Genomic DNA, 19,321 nt, shown 5'->3' with positions numbered 1-19,321 from the left:
TTGGGGGCGGAGTCTCTGTCTCGCGGACCAGTAGCGGAGTAGCTGTCAAAACGCGCCCCGAAGGGAAAAGGAGAAGATCGCAGGTGGATCCCAGGGCTTGGCGCTAGGCCGCTGCGGGCAGCGTCCTCTCTCCCCCGGACTGGGCCGCCTGGTCCGCCGGGGCCCTTTGCGTCTCCGGTACCCAGGCAAAGAGAGGGGGAACTGCAGACCAGAACCCCGACCCGGCTGTCTCCTCCCGGCGTGACCCCTCGGCAGAGCCACGTAGACTTCTGCTCCTGCTTCCTCCTTTGTAAAGTGAGAGCAGTAAAAACCCGATGTAGGGGGAGGACGGGACATGCCCGAATGACTCAGAAGTGGGAGGCGGTGAGGGGGAGGATGGCGGCTTTTACTCCCTGCCTCATGGCAGTTCAACCGAAAATGAAGTAATAGCTTCTGGCTGGCTCACAGAGTTATACTTTACAGTTCCTGTACATACAGAGTGTAGCAGGAGCTGAAAAGTACATGATGCCTGGGACAGCAACCCAAAGGAGTACGTCGGGTATTGATTACCCGAAATTGGATGTTAATTAGGTATTAGCGGATACCAAGGAATCACTGATAGTTTTGTTAGTTTTATGACTGATAAAGCCATTATCACATCTTCAATAAAAGTATCCATTTTCTGGAGGTGCATGCTGAAGGGGAAATTGACAATGTCTGCTAGTTGCTTTAAAACAAATGACGGTAGACCAAAGTTTTAGTTGTTGCTTTGTCTAAGAGATGTGATGGTCATTGATCTTTCTTCTGAGGCTAGAGAATACGTTAAACACAGTACTTTAAGAGAAACAGACCTCTGTGGGGAGGGTATCTTCTCTACCCCCACCTCTTTAAAGTATTATATCTAGAAAAGACATTGTAAAAAGGCCAGTCTCACTCAGAGACAGCCCTGACTGTGTACAGCTGTTGGAGCTTTTCCTGGTTAATCATTTTTTTCCTGGATCTTAACACGTCTTTCTCCTCAATCATTTTTGGCGTTTTGCCAGATGCAGAGCAGAAGTCTCTGGCAAATCTGAAAGACCGCGTACGAAGTGAAATGAGAACTGTTACTAAGTTCGTGTCTCCACCCTCACCCGAATGGAGGTTTTCAACCCCCCCCTTTAGGCTCTTTGATGCCCAATAAGCAGTAAATGAATTCCTAGTTCTTCAATCATTCTCTGAACTTTTTCTCAGGAATTTTTGCTCAGTTTGCAATTTTTAAAACAGTGTTGACATAGAGGACAGGGGTCCGACAGCAGACATGATTTCAGGGGGAAACTGCACCAAAGGCCCTCTCTCTGTTATTAACTTGAGAGTTTGCAAAGGACTTCGCATTTTACGTGAATTCTCATTTAATCCTTTCATTTTATTAGTAATCCCACAGGTCAGGTATGGCTACGAGGCCCATTTTACCGACGAGGGCACCAAATCTTTGTCAGATGACGTGTCCTAGTGACTCAGCAGCCCGCGCCCCTAACCGTTTGACAGTACGGTCACCACCGACCACCCCACACATTTGCCCGACCTCAGGGACCCTGCTTGCACCCCCGCCCAGGTACACGTATCTAAATCGCCGCAGCCACGTTCCCTCGCAGCCAGGGGCTTTGTACAGGCATTTGCACCGACCTCATTTGCAAAACCATTTACCCGGAACCGCGAAACGGGTTCAAGAGACGTTTTCAGAGAGGTGGGGCTCGGCGGGGTGGGGAATCCTCTCCCGCTCTCCGGCGGGCGGGCTCCAATCGCGTTGCTTCATTCAGTCCCAAACCTTTCCGGTACAAGCGAGTGCCCGCGCGCGCCAGGGCCACCGGAGCGCGCAGGGCCTGCAGCCTTTGTCCGATGGGGCTCTCAGGGATATGGGCGGTGGCGCCCCCAGCGCAGCCTACGGCCCACAGAGGCCCGGGAGGGGTAGGTCCCGAGGGTCCCAGGAGAGCAGGGCCGACCTGCATTCGCGGGCGGCGCCGGAATCTGCTGCGGGAGGCGTGACCAGCGGCCGGCATCCATCCAATGGGGAAGCGGCCACGCCCACTGCGCACGCCTATGCGGGATGGTTTAAATTCCCGGCGCCGCCGGGCGGGGCCTTCCAGGACCTGCGCGCAACCCCACCTCGCCGAGCCGTACGCAGCCATGCTCTCCGTCCGCGTCCCTCTCGCCACCATCGCTGACCCGCAGCAGCAGCATCCCCTCCAGCTCTCGCCTATGAAGGGGCTCAGCCTGGCGGACAAGGAGAACACTGTGAGCGCGCAGGGGCGAGGGGCGGGGCAGGGCGGCGGGGTCCTGTAGGGCGCGGGCAGGCCTCTCACCACGCGTCTCCCTGCAGCCCCCGTCCCTCAGCGGGACCCGCGTACTGGCCAGCAAGACCGCGAGGAGGATCTTCCAGGAGCCCGCCGAGCCGGTGAGTAGGCGGGCTGGGGGCGCCCGGCGAGGGGGCGCTGCAGGAAGGCGGTGCAGGAGGAGCCGGCCCTTGGCGCCAAAGCCTCATTGTCTCCTCTCAAACACTACCCCCTCCCGGGCCCGCGCTCCTTTCCCGCCAAAGCCTCTTCCCGATCCTTTACTACTTTACACATCTGAACCTTTTCCTATTATGTCTCTACTAGAGTCCTGCTCTGTTACGTACAGAACCCATGTGTGACAACCGACATACATTAAACCGCATGAAATTCCCGATAATTGGACATACTTTGCTTAAAAAAAAAATGACAATTCCGTGGTTCGCCCTATACTTAACATTTTCCTTCCTTTCTCCCCCAGCAGAACCCTAAGCTATGTGCCCCCAGTGTGGAGGAGGAACCACTTCTGAAAGAAAACCCCCGCCGCTTTGTCATCTTTCCTATCGAATACCATGATATTTGGCAGATGTATAAGAAAGCTGAGGCTTCCTTTTGGACAGCTGAGGAGGTAATCGGATTCAGGAACTAGGAGACTTAAAAGACAGTTGGAAGCATTGCCCCTACCTCTAGAGGAAGACCCCTGCAGCGCCGGTTATAACTTGTTTGAAATGTGCTTTGCTTTCCTCGTGTTCCTCTTGGGAATGCTTGCCCACAGAGGGAGGATATTAGTTGTTCTCACTGGCAAAGTGCATGAGGGGTATATTAATCAAGCGATACTAGTAGACTTAAAGTTGAAGAATTACGCATATGTGTGAGGTCCTGCACGTTTGAACCCCTTGTGAACTTCTGTACTCCAGGTGGACCTTTCCAAGGACATTCAGCACTGGGAAGCCCTGAAGCCCGAGGAGAGATATTTCATTTCGCATGTTCTGGCTTTCTTTGCAGCAAGTGATGGCATAGTAAATGAAAACTTGGTGAGTTTCCAAAAAGAAGGTCTACTTTTATGCATTTCAAGACTTAAGAGAACTAATAATTTTCTTTTTTCGTCTTTTAAATTTTTCCACACTGAATGTGTATACATCTGTAAGCTAGTATTCATATTCCACGGCATTTCCTGTCCTATAATATACTTTGCAGTTATTTCTTCCTGATGGTATTTTTTCCCCCAACTGTAGAGAAGCTCAAAGACAATGTTAAGTGGTAGTAATAGATCTACAACACTGGTAGCTATCTATTTGCTCTCCTTTTTGCGGCTTTGCTGTTTTAATAATTTGGTTGCCTGTATGTCTTGTTGAGTGCATCCTCCTTGCAATGAATTAAGAAGAATGAATTGCTATTTCTACCTCATGATGATACAAAAGAGGAAGTGTGGCGCAACCAGTGTTCATTGACTGAGTTGCTGCTGGTAGATTTTCCTTAAACTGACCTTTGTGTTTTACCACTAGGTGGAGCGGTTTAGCCAAGAAGTTCAGATTACGGAAGCCCGTTGTTTCTATGGCTTCCAAATTGCCATGGAAAACATCCATTCTGAAATGTATAGTCTCCTCATTGACACTTACATTAAAGATTCCAAAGAAAGGTGAGTATTTGGGTGGTGATATGCCAACATATTTAGGATTACCAATTGTTACTTTTTGAAATCATATAGGGATAGAAGAATGACTCTAAAATGACCAAGTCAAAGAAATTCCTAGCACCCATGGTCCTGTCTGCTCCGAAGAAGAGGCCTGAATTCACTTTACTAGCCAATCACTTAAAAACAAAGTTATGAGGTTACTCCATTTTATAGAGGTGGAAATATACTGCTGAATGTCCAACCTAATGCCTTCTGAAAAAAACATCCCTAGAGGCTGTGTCTGATGCTCTAAAACCTAGGTCTGATAGTTTTCACGTCTGGCAAATCTGTCAACCTACAACTTGAGCCTGGGGCAGGGGTGGAGAGGGCGGAGGATGCAAAGTAGAACATAAAACCTGCCTCTTAAGGGGCTGTAACATAACATAGAAAATAAGACCTAGGAGTATAAGTAGAGGAATTACATAATAGTGCAGAGGCAGCCGTGAACCATGAGATTAATTTAGGCACACAGCTGTTTGCCTGAAATGATAGTTTATACTGGTGGATAATAGAGGAGAAATATAGGTAGCCTCGGGCCTATTTTACATGTTCAAGGTTGACTGGAAAGGAGGGGAGAGTTAGAAATGGGCGTTTGAGTAGTCTAGATACTAAGGTCAGCTTCAGGACAAGAGCCTGTGTAGAACAGAAGTGGTGAAGCTGAAGAGTAGCCTCTTGTAGATGACTTGGAAGGAAGTGAAGAGGGAAAATGAGTAGTGACTTGAAAGCCTAGCAGGATTGAGGAGACTCATTGGGGGTAAAAAGATTTGAACATGTTTGTAGACAGAAATGAAAAAAGAAAGTAAAGGTAGGGGCATGATTGGGATACATTATCGGAACGGGTAGGATCAGGAAGGCCTGGTGGTTGAGTTTTGAAAGCTAGGGAGAGGCAAGACCCAGGTTGACATGGAAAGAGAATAAAAGGAACCCAATGGCCTGATGACCTTGGCTTCAGAAAACAAGATGATCTGGGAAGGAAGAGGCTGGGCTGGGGAATCTGTAGACTCCCAAGGTGGGGATGGGGAGGAAGAGAGTAATAAGGAAGACCCAGGTAAGTGTAGGGCCAATTGATTTGCTTTTCTGACCTGGGATCCACATTGTAACATAGAATTATAGCTGGAAGCCATCTCAGGTTGTTTAGTTTATTGGCTTTAATTGCTTTATTATATACTTGTGGCATTTGGGGCCCAAATAATTGGCACAATGATAAGAGTGTGGGCACCTATTTAGGGAGATAATGGTCAGCATAGCTTAAACAGTCCTAGCAGTTAAGATTTTATAGTTCTTCGAAGTTAAAGGTAGGGCCTGTGAACCTTGTCATGACCTGGACTTGAAATAATTAAGCCAATAAAATGCTCTTGGTGTAATAGACTGAGTTTTCATGTTACTAGATCTTGGGGCTCAGTGTGAATGAATGGATAGCTAAATTTGCATTAACATAAACTAAATGAATGTTGAGATTTTTGAAAACACTGGAGGAAAAAGCAAACAAGTAAAGAGAAAACATTTCAGTTTGAATCCCAAATTGGCCTTGGTCCCAATGCTCTTAGCCAGAAGCTTAGGATAGGAGGTCTCTGCCGGAATTGCTGATGTCTGTGTGCCTACAGGGAATTTCTCTTCAACGCTATTGAGACAATGCCTTGTGTAAAGAAGAAGGCAGATTGGGCCTTGTGCTGGATCGGGGACAAAGAGGCGACGTATGGTAAGGATGCCTTGGCCCTACTTACCCCTGAGCTTCGTTTTCTAAGTGATGTTACTGGTTTGTTCCTATGAACACAAACAGAAACTCACTAGAAATATTTTGGCATTAACTCTAGGAGAACGTGTCGTAGCCTTTGCTGCAGTGGAAGGAATCTTCTTTTCTGGTTCTTTTGCATCGATATTCTGGCTCAAAAAACGAGGTCTGATGCCCGGCCTCACATTTTCCAATGAACTTATTAGCAGAGACGAGGTGAGTCTAGTTCAGATAACAGGCTGACCTGCACCCCAAACACCTACAGCCCTGTGTTCACTGGAAGGAACCCAAGATGTCAGATTGCCTTAAATGCACATTTAACAAGTGGCTTCAACCATATATATACTTGGCAGAGAATGAAATACTTTAGATAATTTGCTGAAATTATTTTACTCATATTCTCAATATACATAGGTATTGCTCTATAGGTGATGGGATTTTTTTTTTTAGGGGAAGTTTTATTATTTCTACCTGGTCTTCTGTGTGATCCTATTGTACTTCAAAGTTAGTTGGTGAGCATCTCAATGAATCTATTCTGGTCCAATATATGTCTTTGAATGCACTTGGGTTAAAGTGCAGAGGGAATAGTGAAGGTGCCCAGATGTTCTAGTGTAAGTCCCACCAGCAATGGGATTTTTTTTTATTTTTTTAATTTAATTTATTTATTTTTGGCTGCATTGGGTCTTCGTTGCTGCGTGCGGGCTTTCTCTAGTTGAGGCGAGCGGGGGCTACTCTTCATTGCGGCGCGCGGGCTTCTCATTGCAGTGGCTTCTCTTGTTGCGGAGCATGGGCTCTAGGCGCACGGGCTTCAGTAGCTGTGGCACGCAGGCTTCCGTAATTGTGGCTCGCGGGCTGTAGAGCACAGGCTCAGTAGTTGTGGCGCATGGGCTTAGCTGCTCCGCAGTGTGTGGGATCTTCCCAGACCAGGGCTCGAACCGGTGTCCCCTGCATTGGCAGGTGGATTCTTAACCACTGCGCCACCAGGGAAGCCCAGCATTGGGGTTTAATGCACTAAGACTTGCAGACTTCATTCACTCGAAATTGCATTCCCGATTTCTCAGACATTAGGTTTTAAATCTAAAAACTAACTAGCCTAGTCAGAGTTTTGCCTTTCCTGCTGGGAGTAGTGGCAACAGTAGAGCTCAGGGCTGTAGAAAGAATGCTCTGAGTGCAAGTTCTGCCCAGTCCTTTGCCACCACACAGAGCAGCGAGGACCAGACCTGGCCTGCTGTCCTCTAGGGGCAGCCCTAAGGCCCCTGGGTGGGACCGAGCCTGCCTAGGTGACACAGCAGCTGAGTCATCTTCCCTTCCACAGTTAAAATGCTCTTAGTCTGGCCACGCAAGATGTATAAGGAGAATACAGACCAGCATAAAGCAGTTTCCTATTCCACTTTAATGCTAGAAGTCTGCTGGTTTGATAGTGACATTAAACCTTTTCTTCTAGGGTTTACACTGTGACTTTGCCTGTCTGATGTTCAAACACCTGCTACACAAACCTTCGGAGCAGAGAGTCAAAGAAATAATCGTCAATGCAGTTAGGATAGAACAGGTGGGTGACGTGTGGAGGCCTCGTGCTTGCTAGAAGACCTCTTGATGCTTCTGTTTTATTGAGAAGCTGTGTTCTGGTCCCTAGGAGTTCCTCACGGAGGCCCTGCCAGTGAAGCTCATTGGGATGAACTGCACTTTGATGAAGCAGTACATCGAATTCGTGGCAGACAGACTTATGCTGGAGCTGGGTTTTAGCAAGGTGAAGTATTGTGGGTAGCCCTCTGGTTCTTTCTGAAACTGGTGCTCTGTATTTATATTTTGCTGTGAACCTTTTCAGGTTTTCAGAGTAGAAAATCCATTTGACTTCATGGAGAATATTTCACTGGAAGGGAAGACTAACTTCTTTGAGAAGAGAGTAGGCGAGTATCAGAGGATGGGAGTGATGTCCAGTCCGACAGAGAATTCCTTTACCTTGGATGCTGACTTCTAAGTGAGCTGAAGATGTGCTCTTATTTTGCTGATTTTTCTTTTTTTCCTTCTCATCAAAAGAGAAAAAAATCAGCTACTTGAACTGTATTAACCAGCTACACCATAAATCGCCCATAATGTTCATTAATGGTATGTTTAAAACTGTGTAGCTACCTCAAAATCAATCCTGTTAATGCTAGTGGGGTCACCTAGATTGAAAGCGTAGACAGAAGCTACTGGGATTCTTACGAAAGATCTTGTCCATGTTTGGCGTTTGCAAGCAGGCTGGCTGTGCATGACTTCACCCTGGCTCTTAACAGCACCTTCCTTGGCCTCAAAGTGTGGGGAGTCAAGCAAGTTTGATCCAGCAGGATTAAACAGTTACTACCACAAGGCAGTAGGAAGACATCAGACTCACTGCTTCAGATTTTAAAGCAGATTTTAAAGTTTACTTATGATTTGTATATATAACTGGCACTTTACACACAAATAAACATAGTTTGTACTGTCAGGGTGAAGGCTTGATTTAACCTAAATTTGTTGGTTTCTACACCAAATGCAAAAAGTATTCTGTTTACCACTAACGGGAGCCAATTCAAGATTTACTAGGTGATCAAAGTAGGTTAAGCCTGTGTAAACTAAGGGTGTTATTTTTATTCTTTCTTTTCTTTGATGAATTGAAGAGCTTTTTAACTCAATCCTGTGCACACTTAGGTATCCGTATCAGCCAGTTGGTGCCACACAGAACCCAGGTTGGGTTTGGGTTCTGTAGCCCATGTTGAGTATTGCGGGATAAGAGATGCGGAGAAAGGAGACTCTTAACTTAGGTCATTAGGAACTGAAGTGTGATCCGGACTCACTGTGGGTAACCTGGGAGTGCATGAGGGGCGGTATCATTTAATTTCTCAAATTGTATGTCCCCCAACTTCAAGTTAGTATGAAATCCTTGAAGAGTCTTCCTAGCTGGGATCCAAGATATTAACTTTGTAAATTGGTTTTCAAATCATCCTTGAATGAAAGGACCCACGTAAGATCTTTCTCCTATTAAGTGGTAAAACCAGGACTGAAACTGCTTCTCCTAAAAGTTGAGTGTTTATTCTGATTTTGTTTAATTTGTGTGTAAGTAGGTACTGTTGACTTAACCATTTGTACTTTACTTTTAAGTTAGAAAGTTGTTCTACTATATTTTTTTTATATCATATCTGTAGTTCATACTTTGAAATAATTACCCAGTATTATTTTGCAGTTCATAATTGATTGAGTGGATATTGTTTAGTGCAATTGCTCCTGGAATTTGCCTAAATGTGAACATCAGCTACATGAACATCTTAAACTTCAGCAGAAAGCTAGTGTTATGTGAATAATTAACACATGTTCCACTCAAATATTAATTTCAGAAGAAAGTATAAACTTAATAGATATATTTAATAAGGCTAGTTTGAATCAATCTGCCTTTATGTTCCCTGACCCCTCCAAAACAGATATTACGTGGAAGGTAGTGCATGACACACACCGATCCTTTGGCCATGTTTGTTGACACATTGTGTTGTGTGTTGGCTGACCACTGGCCTGTTCTACTGTCAGTTTTCTTCATTTATTGTATTAATATAAATGGTAAAATAGTCAATTTAAAAATTTCTGTAGTATGGGACCCTTTTCTACCTTTTAAATTATTGTTATAAAGTTAATCTAGATTTTATGGTCCTTACACTTGTGCAACACAAAAATAAACACTTTGCCTGGCGTTGTCAGGTACAGGTGGCACTTGGAAGCAGATTTTAGGATTCTACCTCCCATTAGCTGTGTGATACAAGCACTAACTTCTACCAACTAAGATTCGGTATTTTAATCTGTTTATAGGGAAACAGATTTTGTCTAAAGCATTTCAAAGTCCTAATATCGAGTACTGCACAAGTGTCAATGATTTAAATAAAACCGTTCTCATGTCAGTTCCTTGATGAAATTTGCATTTCAATTCTGGAAGAAAAAAACAGGAAGTTTTCATAAATACTGAATAGGAGTTCATTTGCTTTTAGCAGTTCTGGGGAGGGGGCTTTCCTCATGCCTGTCCTGGCCCAAGGTATGTGGGAAACAGGTTCGCTTGAAAGATGATGCCCCAGAGCATTTGCCACACACTGACCTACAGGGGCTTGGGTTGGTCCCTCTTGTCTATAAGTGCCCTTTCCTGGGGCGATCCCACCCACCTTCACCTGTCCATTCCCCAATTAGCAAATTATTTATTGTGTGTCATCACTTGGGATGTGCAGTTATTTACCGAGTGAACAGCAGCTGTCTTGCTGGGCACCGTTCTCTGTCAGAGGTGGGACAGAGGACGCAGCCCGCCCTGTGCTGTTTAGGTTTACTCAAGGAGGAAGCTGGATGCATAAGTAAATCCTGGTGTTAGATGGCGATGCAGTTCCGCAGCCAAAGCAGGGAAGGCGCCGCAGGGAATGTAAGTGGGTGGGAAGCTTTAGGAGCCAGGTGGTGACATTGCTTTTCCTGGTAGAGGTGGGGATGGGGGGTGAATCTTACTGATCTGCTCCTGCCTTCCTGCTCTGTTGCATTAAGGGTCCTGTTTCTTCGATGAAGGAGAATGTTCACTTAGAAGGCACAAGTTTTAGCCACTCCCTATCTCGGAGCACACAGCCTCCAAGGATCGGGCCCTCAGGGAGTGGCTGGTGGACGCGATTAATTTGAGCTGGTATTTGGGGTGGATAGTGTCTTGGGTAGAAGTGTGCTGTGTCCTGGAGGAGTCTCGTGGGCACTGAGTGCCTTTATTATTCGATTCATCGTGTTGGGTTGGTGGCACCACTGGGTACTTTCCAGGCAGCCGTGCTCTAAGGATCATCAGCTATTAGAACAGCCTCCCAGTGGGCAGCCCAAGGTCATGTTTTTTCTTACCATCCATCCGCCTGTGCCAGCTGCCCGTGCTCTTTCTCAGACACATCTCCATACTTCACTTGGAGGGCCTGCGTCAGAGTTAGTGTGGTCAGACCACTGAGTCTGAATTGCCTCTGGTATTAAAGGCTCGGGGGCCCCATCCCAGACCTGCTGAATCAATCTTGGGGTGACACTAGGGAGCCCACAGTTTTAACAAGTTCACCTTGGGAGGTTCTCGGACACTGGAGATTGGGATGGACTCTTACATGGTTCAAACCAGTGGTTTTCAGCTCTGGATGTGCATTATGGTCGTTCACAGGCTTTAAGAAACCCAGTGCCTGGATCCCACTTCTCAGTTTTAGCTGGATGTGCTTTCTGATTTGGGCTCCAGAGGCATAGAGCCCCGGCACTTACACAGGAGGCACATTTCATCACACCTGAGCCCTGGGGTTCTGCTCACGTGGTGTGGCCAAGTCCGGCTGCCCATAGCAGAGCGATGAGAGCCTTCCTTTGCCTGCCAGGCACTGCCTGGCCTGGGATCCAGCCTGAAGACTGGCTCCTCGCAAAGCCGGAACTAGATGGGTATTTGTAAGTGCCATCTGGCCAGCGAGCTGAGTGACTCTTCACTGTGGTCCCGGAGATCCTGATAACGGTGTAACTCTGCAGAGCAAGACAGTCCTAGCCCCGCAGCGAGTGGCTGCAGCTTTGAGGCTACAGGATTGCATGGCTTGGCCCATTCAAACCAGAGAAGACTTTGATAGGACCCCCCGCACCCAACCCTCTCCCCTTCTGTAGAGGGGGCTACCCCTCCTGGTGTTGGTGTACTCTCCGGGCACTTGGGAAAGAACACAGTCAGTGATGTCGCTTTGTCATTCCCTGGAGTGGATTCAGTAACCACAACCTCCTTAGCTTGGTTCTAAAGACTAGAATGGCTCCAGCAAGATGGTGGGCTAAGGTGCCCTAAAAACCCTCCTGCTTCAGACACCTCCCAATGGTAAATAACAAAAGTTAAATGGGTTAATGACTTCCTGAGAAAGGGGGATTCTCAGATGCTGGGAACAAAGACAGTGGCCATGGGAGCCTGTGCTTGGAGCAGCCCTTGGGGTGGTTATTAGTCCCTTACAGAAATCAGAGGGTGGAGGACCGAACACCCTCAGGTTTGGAGGGAGGGATTAATCTGTACTAGGGGGAGTTAGAACCAAAACAGCTGCACAAAGCAGGACCCTGGATGAAATGGAGACTAAGAAATAATCCCACCAGTCCTGGGGGAGAGGTTGAGGATGTTCATCTTTCTGGGCTCTGAAAAAATCAAAACCCTAGGTAGGCCTGTGCTTCTCAGACTTGTGGTCTAGGAACTCACGGGAGATACATACTCCCAACCAAACTGCGCATGATTCCCACGTTACAAAACGTGCAAGGAAACAAACCACATGACTGTAGGAACGATGGGTATAAAAATCTCAAGAACTTAGGTTCATAAGATAATGTGTGATCAAAGAAAAAAAATGAAGTCAGAAAGAGAAAAACAAATACCGTATGCTAACACATATATGGAATCTAAAAAAAAAAAAAAAGGTTCTGAAGAACCTAGGGGCAGGACAGGAGTAAAGACGACGCAGACGTAGAGAATGGACTTGACACGGGGAGGGGGGAGGGTATACTGGGACGAAGTGAGAGAGGCACCTAGAGGGGTGGGTAGGAGGGAGATCCAAGAAGGAGGAGATATGGGGATATATGTATATGTATAGCTGATTCACTTTGTTATACAGCAGAAACTAACACACCATTGTAAAGCAATTATACTCCAGTAAAGATGTTAAAAAAGAATCAAACCCCAAAGAACAGAACTGTAAAGAAATAATAGGCAGATTTTTAAAAAGAACCAGCTAGAATATCTAGGAATACAACACTACTGGAATTCAAGCTCTTAGAGCTTTAGAAAATATCCTGCTTAGTAAGATTAGACACAGCTGATAAGTTAGTGACCTGAAGGGGTGTAGCTGAAGGAATTATCCGAAAGTAGGTGGTAAATAGGGAAGGTCAGATGTGGAGGGTAGAATGGGGGTTTTCATGGAATGGACAACGTCAAGGTAGTAATGCAATTTCCCAGCATTGACTCGTCTTCACAATCCAAGTCCAAGGATGCCTCATCCTCCCATGTCCAGGTGGTACCTCAGAGCGAGGTTCTGGGACCAGTGGGGGCTGGGCAGGTGTGACCTAGTGGCCGCTCATGATGTGAGCAGTGTGAGTTTTGCAATTTGGCCGCACTGACCTGGGGGCAAACCAGGTGAGGGCTTGAGGCCCAGATGGTAGCATGTGAAGAGACATGTTGGGCTGGTGCTCGACACACGAGGCTATGGAGACCAGGACCCTCTTAGTTTGGGGGTTGGGGCTGAGCCTTGCTCGGTGTGCTTGACCTGAGGGTTCGAAGGACCTGCCCGAGGTTGCCTGAGACCCAGAGAAGGCCTGTAACTCTGCACCCTCTGAATCGGGCAGAGAATGGGGAGGGGAGTTGCCGTTCCTCCTGGCTCTAGGAAGATGGAATCTGCTTCGGGAGTGGGTAGGGCCTTGGAAAGGCTCGCTACCCCCTCTTCCCGCCAGACTGACCCCTGTTGCCCACAATCAAAAGTACCTTGACTGCAGCCACTGGAGTTCCAGGCTGCCTGCACGGAGGACCTGGTTACTGCCAACCAGAGCCAGGCTTAGGACTCGAGTTTGGTTTGGGCTAGGGGCAGCCCTGTTTTCCCCTGGCCTTGGAGTTTAGGATACAGAGCGTCTGGGGCTGCTGCAGCCACCCTACAGCCATGAAGTAGGCTTGTATGGACAGTGGGTCCCACACACGGGAAAAGAGGGCTGATTTACAGAGAAACGGAGTCCTCATGACTTCATTTTCTGGATCCAGCCATACCTGAAGTCCACACCCCAAACTATTCACTTAAGTAAGCCAATGAATTCACAACAACCCACAGCCCTGAGTTCATTTGATCCACAATCACCCTGGGGCAGCGAGGATTAGACCCATTTTACAGATGTGGCCTTGAGGCACAGGAAGGTCACATGCCTTGCTGGGGAAAGCACGTGGATAAACAGTGGCCAACCAGGACCTGAACTCAGGTGTCCTGGCCCCATGGCCACCCTCTTGTCCCTTTACTACTTGGGAACTCTTGTTCCCCTTTATGAGGCACCCAGGCCTCCACACCGGTCCCGAGGAAGAGCTTTTGGAGCTGCTCCTGCTGCCCAAGTACCCTTGTCCAGGGGACTGTGTCCTCGCTCCCCTTGTCCTGCTTTCCTTGTATGCCTGGCGCGGGGTGTGGGGGGAGGCTACTCTCTGCCTTGTCCTTGTCCCCGTGGCCCTGTGGTCTGCCTGGGCAGGAGCCTCCCCTGTTTTGTCTGTAAATCAGAGAAGTTCATCAACAGCCCAGGCTTTGGACCCGGGGAACCACTGCCGGCTGGCTTCTGCCCAAGTCTCCAAAAGTCAGGTTGCAGCGACGAGCCCTGCACGGCACCGGCACCGGGAAGGCTGAGGAGGGAGCCGGGCACTCAGGGACTTAGTGACAGGGTGAGTGGGAGCAGCGAGTGACCTTGGAGGTGGGAAATGGCAAGGTTCCAGCTGTTTCCAGAAAGCGCCTGGGGGCATGGCGGCCTGTGTGAGGTCTGGCTGTGCCTTCCCTCCTTCCCCTTGGGGTGGGCAGCCTCTCCTGCAGGACCCCAGGACGTGCTCCCGCTTCGGAAGGCTTGCAGATGGGCGCCCTGAGCTGCTCCAGCCTGCCTGGGGCCAATCCCACACGGGTTGCAGTTGCCGAGCTGCATTTCCTCGCCTCAGCGAGCCTGTTCCTGTCACTGCAGGGACAGTGGCAGCAAAGACTGGCTTTAGAAATTGTCACCGTGAGAACTCGGTGACTATAGTGCCCGGTGTATTTTTTAAACAGCTTTATGGAGATACAGTGTCAATGGTTTTTAGGCTACTACAGACTTGTGTAACCATCACCACAACCCACTTTATAAAGAGACCCCATACACATCAGCAGTCCCTCCCGGTTTCCCCTCCAACCCCCAGCCCTGGGAACCAATGATCCGTAGTTCTGTCTCCACCGGTTTGATTTGGCACATTTTTGAGACGCTCGGTAAACAGAAGCTATTAATGGAAAAGGCACTGCATTTTCTTTCTAAGAGATCATTTAGAATATTAGAGGCAGCAAAGAGGGGATGGGTCTGCCTCGCAGAGACAGATTTGATTTACATTTCAGAAAGCTCTTCTTCCCTTGGCATATTAGAAAAACATTTTGCATTCAAAAAAAAGATTCCTGACATTGCCTGGAAGGGAACTTGGCCGACTGAAATGCCAAGCCTGCGAGCTGGCTGGCGGCCCTTCGTTCCAACACTCCCTGGATTGTCAAACATTAACCGAGCCCTCCTCCCTCTGCTGGGGGAGGGGCGTTCCGAGGGCCAGGGGTCAGAAAACCAGGCCCCCGGGGCCAAATCTGGTTCGCTGCCTGTTTTTACAGACTCTGAGCTAAAAATGTTGAAGAATGTATCCAAAGAATAATATTTCATAATGCATGGAGATTATGTGAAATCCACATTTCAGCACCCATGGATGGTTCCACCAGCACACGGCCACATTACTTGTTTATGTATTGCGACAGAGGCTGCGTGGTGCGTAGAGCTGAAATATTTTCTCTTTGGCCCTATCTAGAAAGCATTTGACATCCTCTGAGTGAGACAGGACCTTGCTCTTGAGGGATCTACAGTCGAGTCAGGAAACGGGAAAGTGGTAGATGGTCAGTAGTGGTGGGCTGGAGCCAGCAAGTACCCACTCAAGAGCTGGTTATTAAATTTTCAGGAATTTTTGGAGTGTATTAGCTTGCTAGGGCCACCATAACAAAGTACCACAGACTGGGTGGCTTACACAACAGACGCTTATTTTCTCCCAGCTCTGGAGGCTGGAAGTCCGAGATCAGGGTGTCAGTAGGTTTGGTTTCTCCTGAGGCTTCTCTCCTTGGCTTGTGGACGGCCACCTCCATACTGTGTCCTCACGTGGCCAACCCTCGGTCTACGTGTGTGTCTTAATCTCTTCTTAAAAGAACACCAGTCAGATTGGGTCAGGGCCATCCTTATGATCTTATTTAACCTTAATTACTTCTGAGGTATTGGGGGTTGGGACTTCAGCATATAAATTTGGGGGCGGTGCTCAATTCAACCCATAACACTGAGCTAGTTGTTAATTAAAGTCATTATTAAAAACTAAATTACATAAACTTATAATTAGATAAATTATATTAGAGAGGAATATGATAAACATTCAAAAGTCTTACTGCCTGTTACTATTATCCATGCTTCTCAGGCTATTTACAACTGTCATATCTGTCTGGTGGAGATAACTACATAACAGCACGTTACTGGGCATCTCTTTCCAATTCCATGACCAGTGACATCACTTTGGTGGCTCAGAATCAGCTTTGGTATTTACACCATGGAAACTGATCAATGCTACGATTCAGGCTCCCCACCCAGAGAGCCGCTTGTTACCTTTTGCAGCACACCACTGACACAGGATGCTAAGTGCTGAGGCAGAGGTCAGCCCAGGCATTGCGGGGCTCAGAGGAGGAGGCCAGGCCCTGGGGAGCCAGGAAAGGTTTCACGGACCAGGGGATGCCGAGTGGCACCTTAGAACGTCTAAGGGTGGGCCAGGCAGGGGGAAGAAGGGGTGACAAGGGTTTGCAAAGCCCTGAAGCAGGAGAGGGTAACTGGGTCTGGGGGGAGGGGGGAGGTGATGGCAGGGGTGGTGCATGAACCACCTGGTGGGAGAGAAGAGAGGAGCTTCAAAGGGGGTAGGGCAGGCCCTGGGGCACCAGGCTAAGGAGGTTCTACTTGCCCTGGCGGTCATGGGGAGCCATGGAAGTATGTGCAGCCGTCCGGAGGGGGACGGACCAGGTTGGTGAGGGGATCGCTGACTGACTGTGGGTTTGTGGTTGTGCCTGTGTGTCTGTGGTTGTGCCTGTGTGTGGGGTGTGGATGCAGGGCCCTGTGACTTGCTTCCTCCGTGTCCTCTACAGGTAGAAGGTTCTCCACGAATGCTCGCTACACGGCTGAATCATCCCATTCGTTCTGAAATCTCTAACAGGGGACTCAGCCTTCCGTCTCCAATTAGAGTTGGAGCTGGAAATTGCCTAAATGTCAAGCAGAAGGGGAATGGTTAAAATAAATGACAGGCTATCTACTCAGTAGAATACTAACTAGTCATTATAAATGGTAAATATGAAGGCTCTGTAGCAACATGGAAAGCTGCTTCCAGAGTAATGGGAAATGAAATAGCAGAACATAAAATTATAAGTATACTTTGGTTACAGTGATATAAATGATATAGAAATACATGTACCTCTGGATAAAGACGGGCGGTCTCACAAACGGAGAAATGAAATCAGGGTGGTGGGAGGGAGGGCAGTTTTTCTTTCTATTCTGTGCTTCTGTTTCAGTTTTCCTCTCATGAATGTTGAAGAGCAGTTGCAGCAACTAAGGGCAGCGCCCACCAGGTGGATGGCTATTGCAGCCCCGGGAGGAGCTCAAGGCAGAGGGACGGGCCCCGAGCCTGGGGGGCTGGGCCCAGCCCTGGGGTTGCAGCTGGAAGGGCCAGGCACGCGGAGGCTGAGGGGCTGGGGCTGCATCCCGCGGATGTCATGCCACTTGCTGGACCACGCCGGTGACTAATGTGTGCACCCGCTCCTCTGCAGTGGTCTCTGGGTGCTGGCTAGAGGGCTCGGGGTCTGGCTGGGAACCAGGAACCCGTTGCTTCTGTGACAAGGGCTGGCCAGGGGTCAGCTCGAAGCCCTTTTCAGTTCAGAGAACTGAGCCCAGCTAAGTCCCGCTCCGCAGTGTACAGGCCGAGCTCAGAGGGGTTCATTCTGCAGATGTCAGGGCCTGGACTTCAGGTGGGGTGTTGGGCCCTCTGTTCCCCCACCTCCACCCCGGACTGTGTCCTACATAGGGCTTCGGAGAGCTAGTGCCACCCAGCCACGCTCAGTGACAGGTGTCGTGAGCTCTGCCAGGATGATGTCCCCTTGTTCATGTGGCCTTTCCAGGGAGACTGTCGGCTCCTCCCGGGCAGGACCCATCTCCTTCGCATCCCTGGTTGCTGCCAGCAGAGGCAGATGGAGGGTACATCCTTGTGAGGTGATTGAGCGGAGCAAGCCTGCCGTCTGCGCGTGGTCTCGAGTCAGGGGAGCATGGGGTTAAGGGTCTTGTGCTCCAAGGTCACAGGGAGGAGGTGTGATTGGCTCCAGGGAGGGAGGGAGTAGGGGGCAGGAGAAGAACCCCCTACATGCTCTTGGGAAGGAAAGAGCAGGGGGCCAGGGGTGGGGATGCTGTTCCAAGGTCACAGACACTGGGCACAGGCGAGGCAGACATAGCAGTCAGGAGGAGGGGTGAGGCGTGGGGCGGGAAGGCCATTAATTCAAGGCCTACTATGTATCCCCTCGGCTCCAGGCGCTGGGGAGACAAGCAAGCACAAAGCAGATGAGGCCCAGGCCCTTGTGGAGAGTGTGTGCTGTTGGGGAGACAACGCCGACCGACTCACGGATGTGCAGTAAGTCAGGCCGTAGCGGTGCTCTGGGGGAGGGGGCAGGGGCAGGGCACGTGCTCTTTGTTGTGTGTGGTCAGGGAAGGGCTCTCCGAGGAACTAGAGGAGGAAGTGGGGGACAGACCACATGGTTAAAGGAAGAAAGCATGTTTCCAGCAACCGCCAGGCAAGTGCAAAGGCCCTGAGGCAGGAATCTCCGTTGTCTTCCTGTGATCAGAACAGCCTGAGGGGTGGGAGACAGGGTCAGATCAGTGGGGTTTGTGTGTGTGCGTGGAGGGTCTCGTGGGGCCTTGTAGGCCAAGGTAAAGAGTTTGGCTTTTGTTTTAGAGGGATGAGAAGCATGGGAAGCTCGGGATTAGCCTTCCATTTTATCTATCTATCTATTTGGCTGTGCTATGCGTCATGCAGGATCTTAGTTCCTTGACAGGGATTGAACACGTGCCCCCTGCAGTGGAAACACGGAGTCTTAACCACTGGACCGCCAGGGAAGTCCTCCTTCCATTTTAAAAGGAGCACTCTTGTTTCTGTGTGTCAGGCATCAGTCAGGATGTCCCAGTGGAAGCAGGAGACTCGCTCAGAGGCTGTTGCACCTGCCCAGGTGAGGTGATGACGACGTGCCCGGGTCGGGGAGGGCAGCAGGGAAGGTGGCGGGCACGGCCAAGTTCTGCCTGGATTTTGAAGACAGAGCAGATGGGATTAGCTCAGGGGCTGCCTGTGGGTGTGAGAGGTGGTAAGGGAGGGTGCCGGAGCAGAGCACTCGGAGACACGCACGAGAGGCCTGTCCTGGGCAGGTTACCTTTGAGATGCCTGCTAGGTACGCAGGCACGTGCTGGACAGGCAGGTGAGAACATGGGACTGGAGTCCAGGGAAGAGGCCTAAGCTGGACGCAGCACCACGGGGGCCTTTGAAGTCATGGGACGAGTGAACCCCAGGAAGTGGGTGTCGACGAGGAGAGGAGAGGGCGAGGACTGTCCCACGAGACTGGAAAAAGGGGCGATTCCGGCAAAGGAGGAGGGGGGCCAGGGTGGCCAGGGGAGGCCGGGTGACAGTGACACAGGAGGTTCAAGGAGGAGGAGTGTTGGGGCGGCCAGGGGTGCGCAGGTCCCGAGGGCAGAGGGACGGGGTGGCTGTGGACAGCGCGAGGCCCGTGCCCGCTCCCTGGGCTGCTTTCCTGCTTCCGCCGTCTGTGGGTGCCCCCCGACTGTTCCGCGGGATGC

At 49.4% G+C, this 19,321-nt stretch overlaps 1 protein-coding gene across 2 annotated transcripts; it reads left to right on the top strand.

The window, feature by feature from the left end:
* The first annotated feature begins 1,815 nt into the window (after nucleotides 1-1,815).
* Nucleotides 1,816-9,597, top strand: RRM2 (ribonucleotide reductase regulatory subunit M2). Of its 2 annotated transcripts, none has more exons than XM_007195658.2 (10): nucleotides 1,816-2,250; nucleotides 2,336-2,410; nucleotides 2,767-2,913; nucleotides 3,203-3,319; nucleotides 3,791-3,924; nucleotides 5,565-5,659; nucleotides 5,775-5,908; nucleotides 7,137-7,241; nucleotides 7,326-7,439; nucleotides 7,518-9,597. In XM_007195658.2, the coding sequence occupies exons 1-10, from the start codon at nucleotides 2,023-2,025 to the stop codon at nucleotides 7,668-7,670; spliced, it is 1,302 nt and encodes a 433-aa protein (XP_007195720.2). In that variant the 5' UTR covers nucleotides 1,816-2,022; the 3' UTR covers nucleotides 7,671-9,597. The 2 variants fall into 2 exon arrangements, with proteins under 2 accessions (XP_007195720.2, XP_007195721.2); XM_007195659.2 differs by having other exon boundaries at nucleotides 1,846-2,250; nucleotides 2,770-2,913.
* The last annotated feature ends 9,724 nt before the right edge of the window (nucleotides 9,598-19,321 follow it).

Source organism: Balaenoptera acutorostrata, chromosome 12 (genome assembly GCF_949987535.1).
Source record: "Balaenoptera acutorostrata chromosome 12, mBalAcu1.1, whole genome shotgun sequence".
Taxonomy (NCBI): Eukaryota; Metazoa; Chordata; class Mammalia; order Artiodactyla; family Balaenopteridae; genus Balaenoptera; species Balaenoptera acutorostrata.
The sequence above is the reverse complement of the archived record's forward strand: the minus strand, read 5'-3'. Positions and strand labels throughout refer to the sequence as shown.

Coding starts and splice junctions, on each gene's coding strand:
- RRM2 (XM_007195658.2), top strand. CDS start 2,023: ATGGGGAAGCGGCCACGCCCACTGCGCACGCCTATGCGGGATGGTTTA. Junction 3,320..3,790: donor GCATAGTAAATGAAAACTTG/GTGAGTTTCCAA, acceptor TTTTACCACTAG/GTGGAGCGGTTTAGCCAAGA. Junction 5,660..5,774: donor GGACAAAGAGGCGACGTATG/GTAAGGATGCCT, acceptor CATTAACTCTAG/GAGAACGTGTCGTAGCCTTT.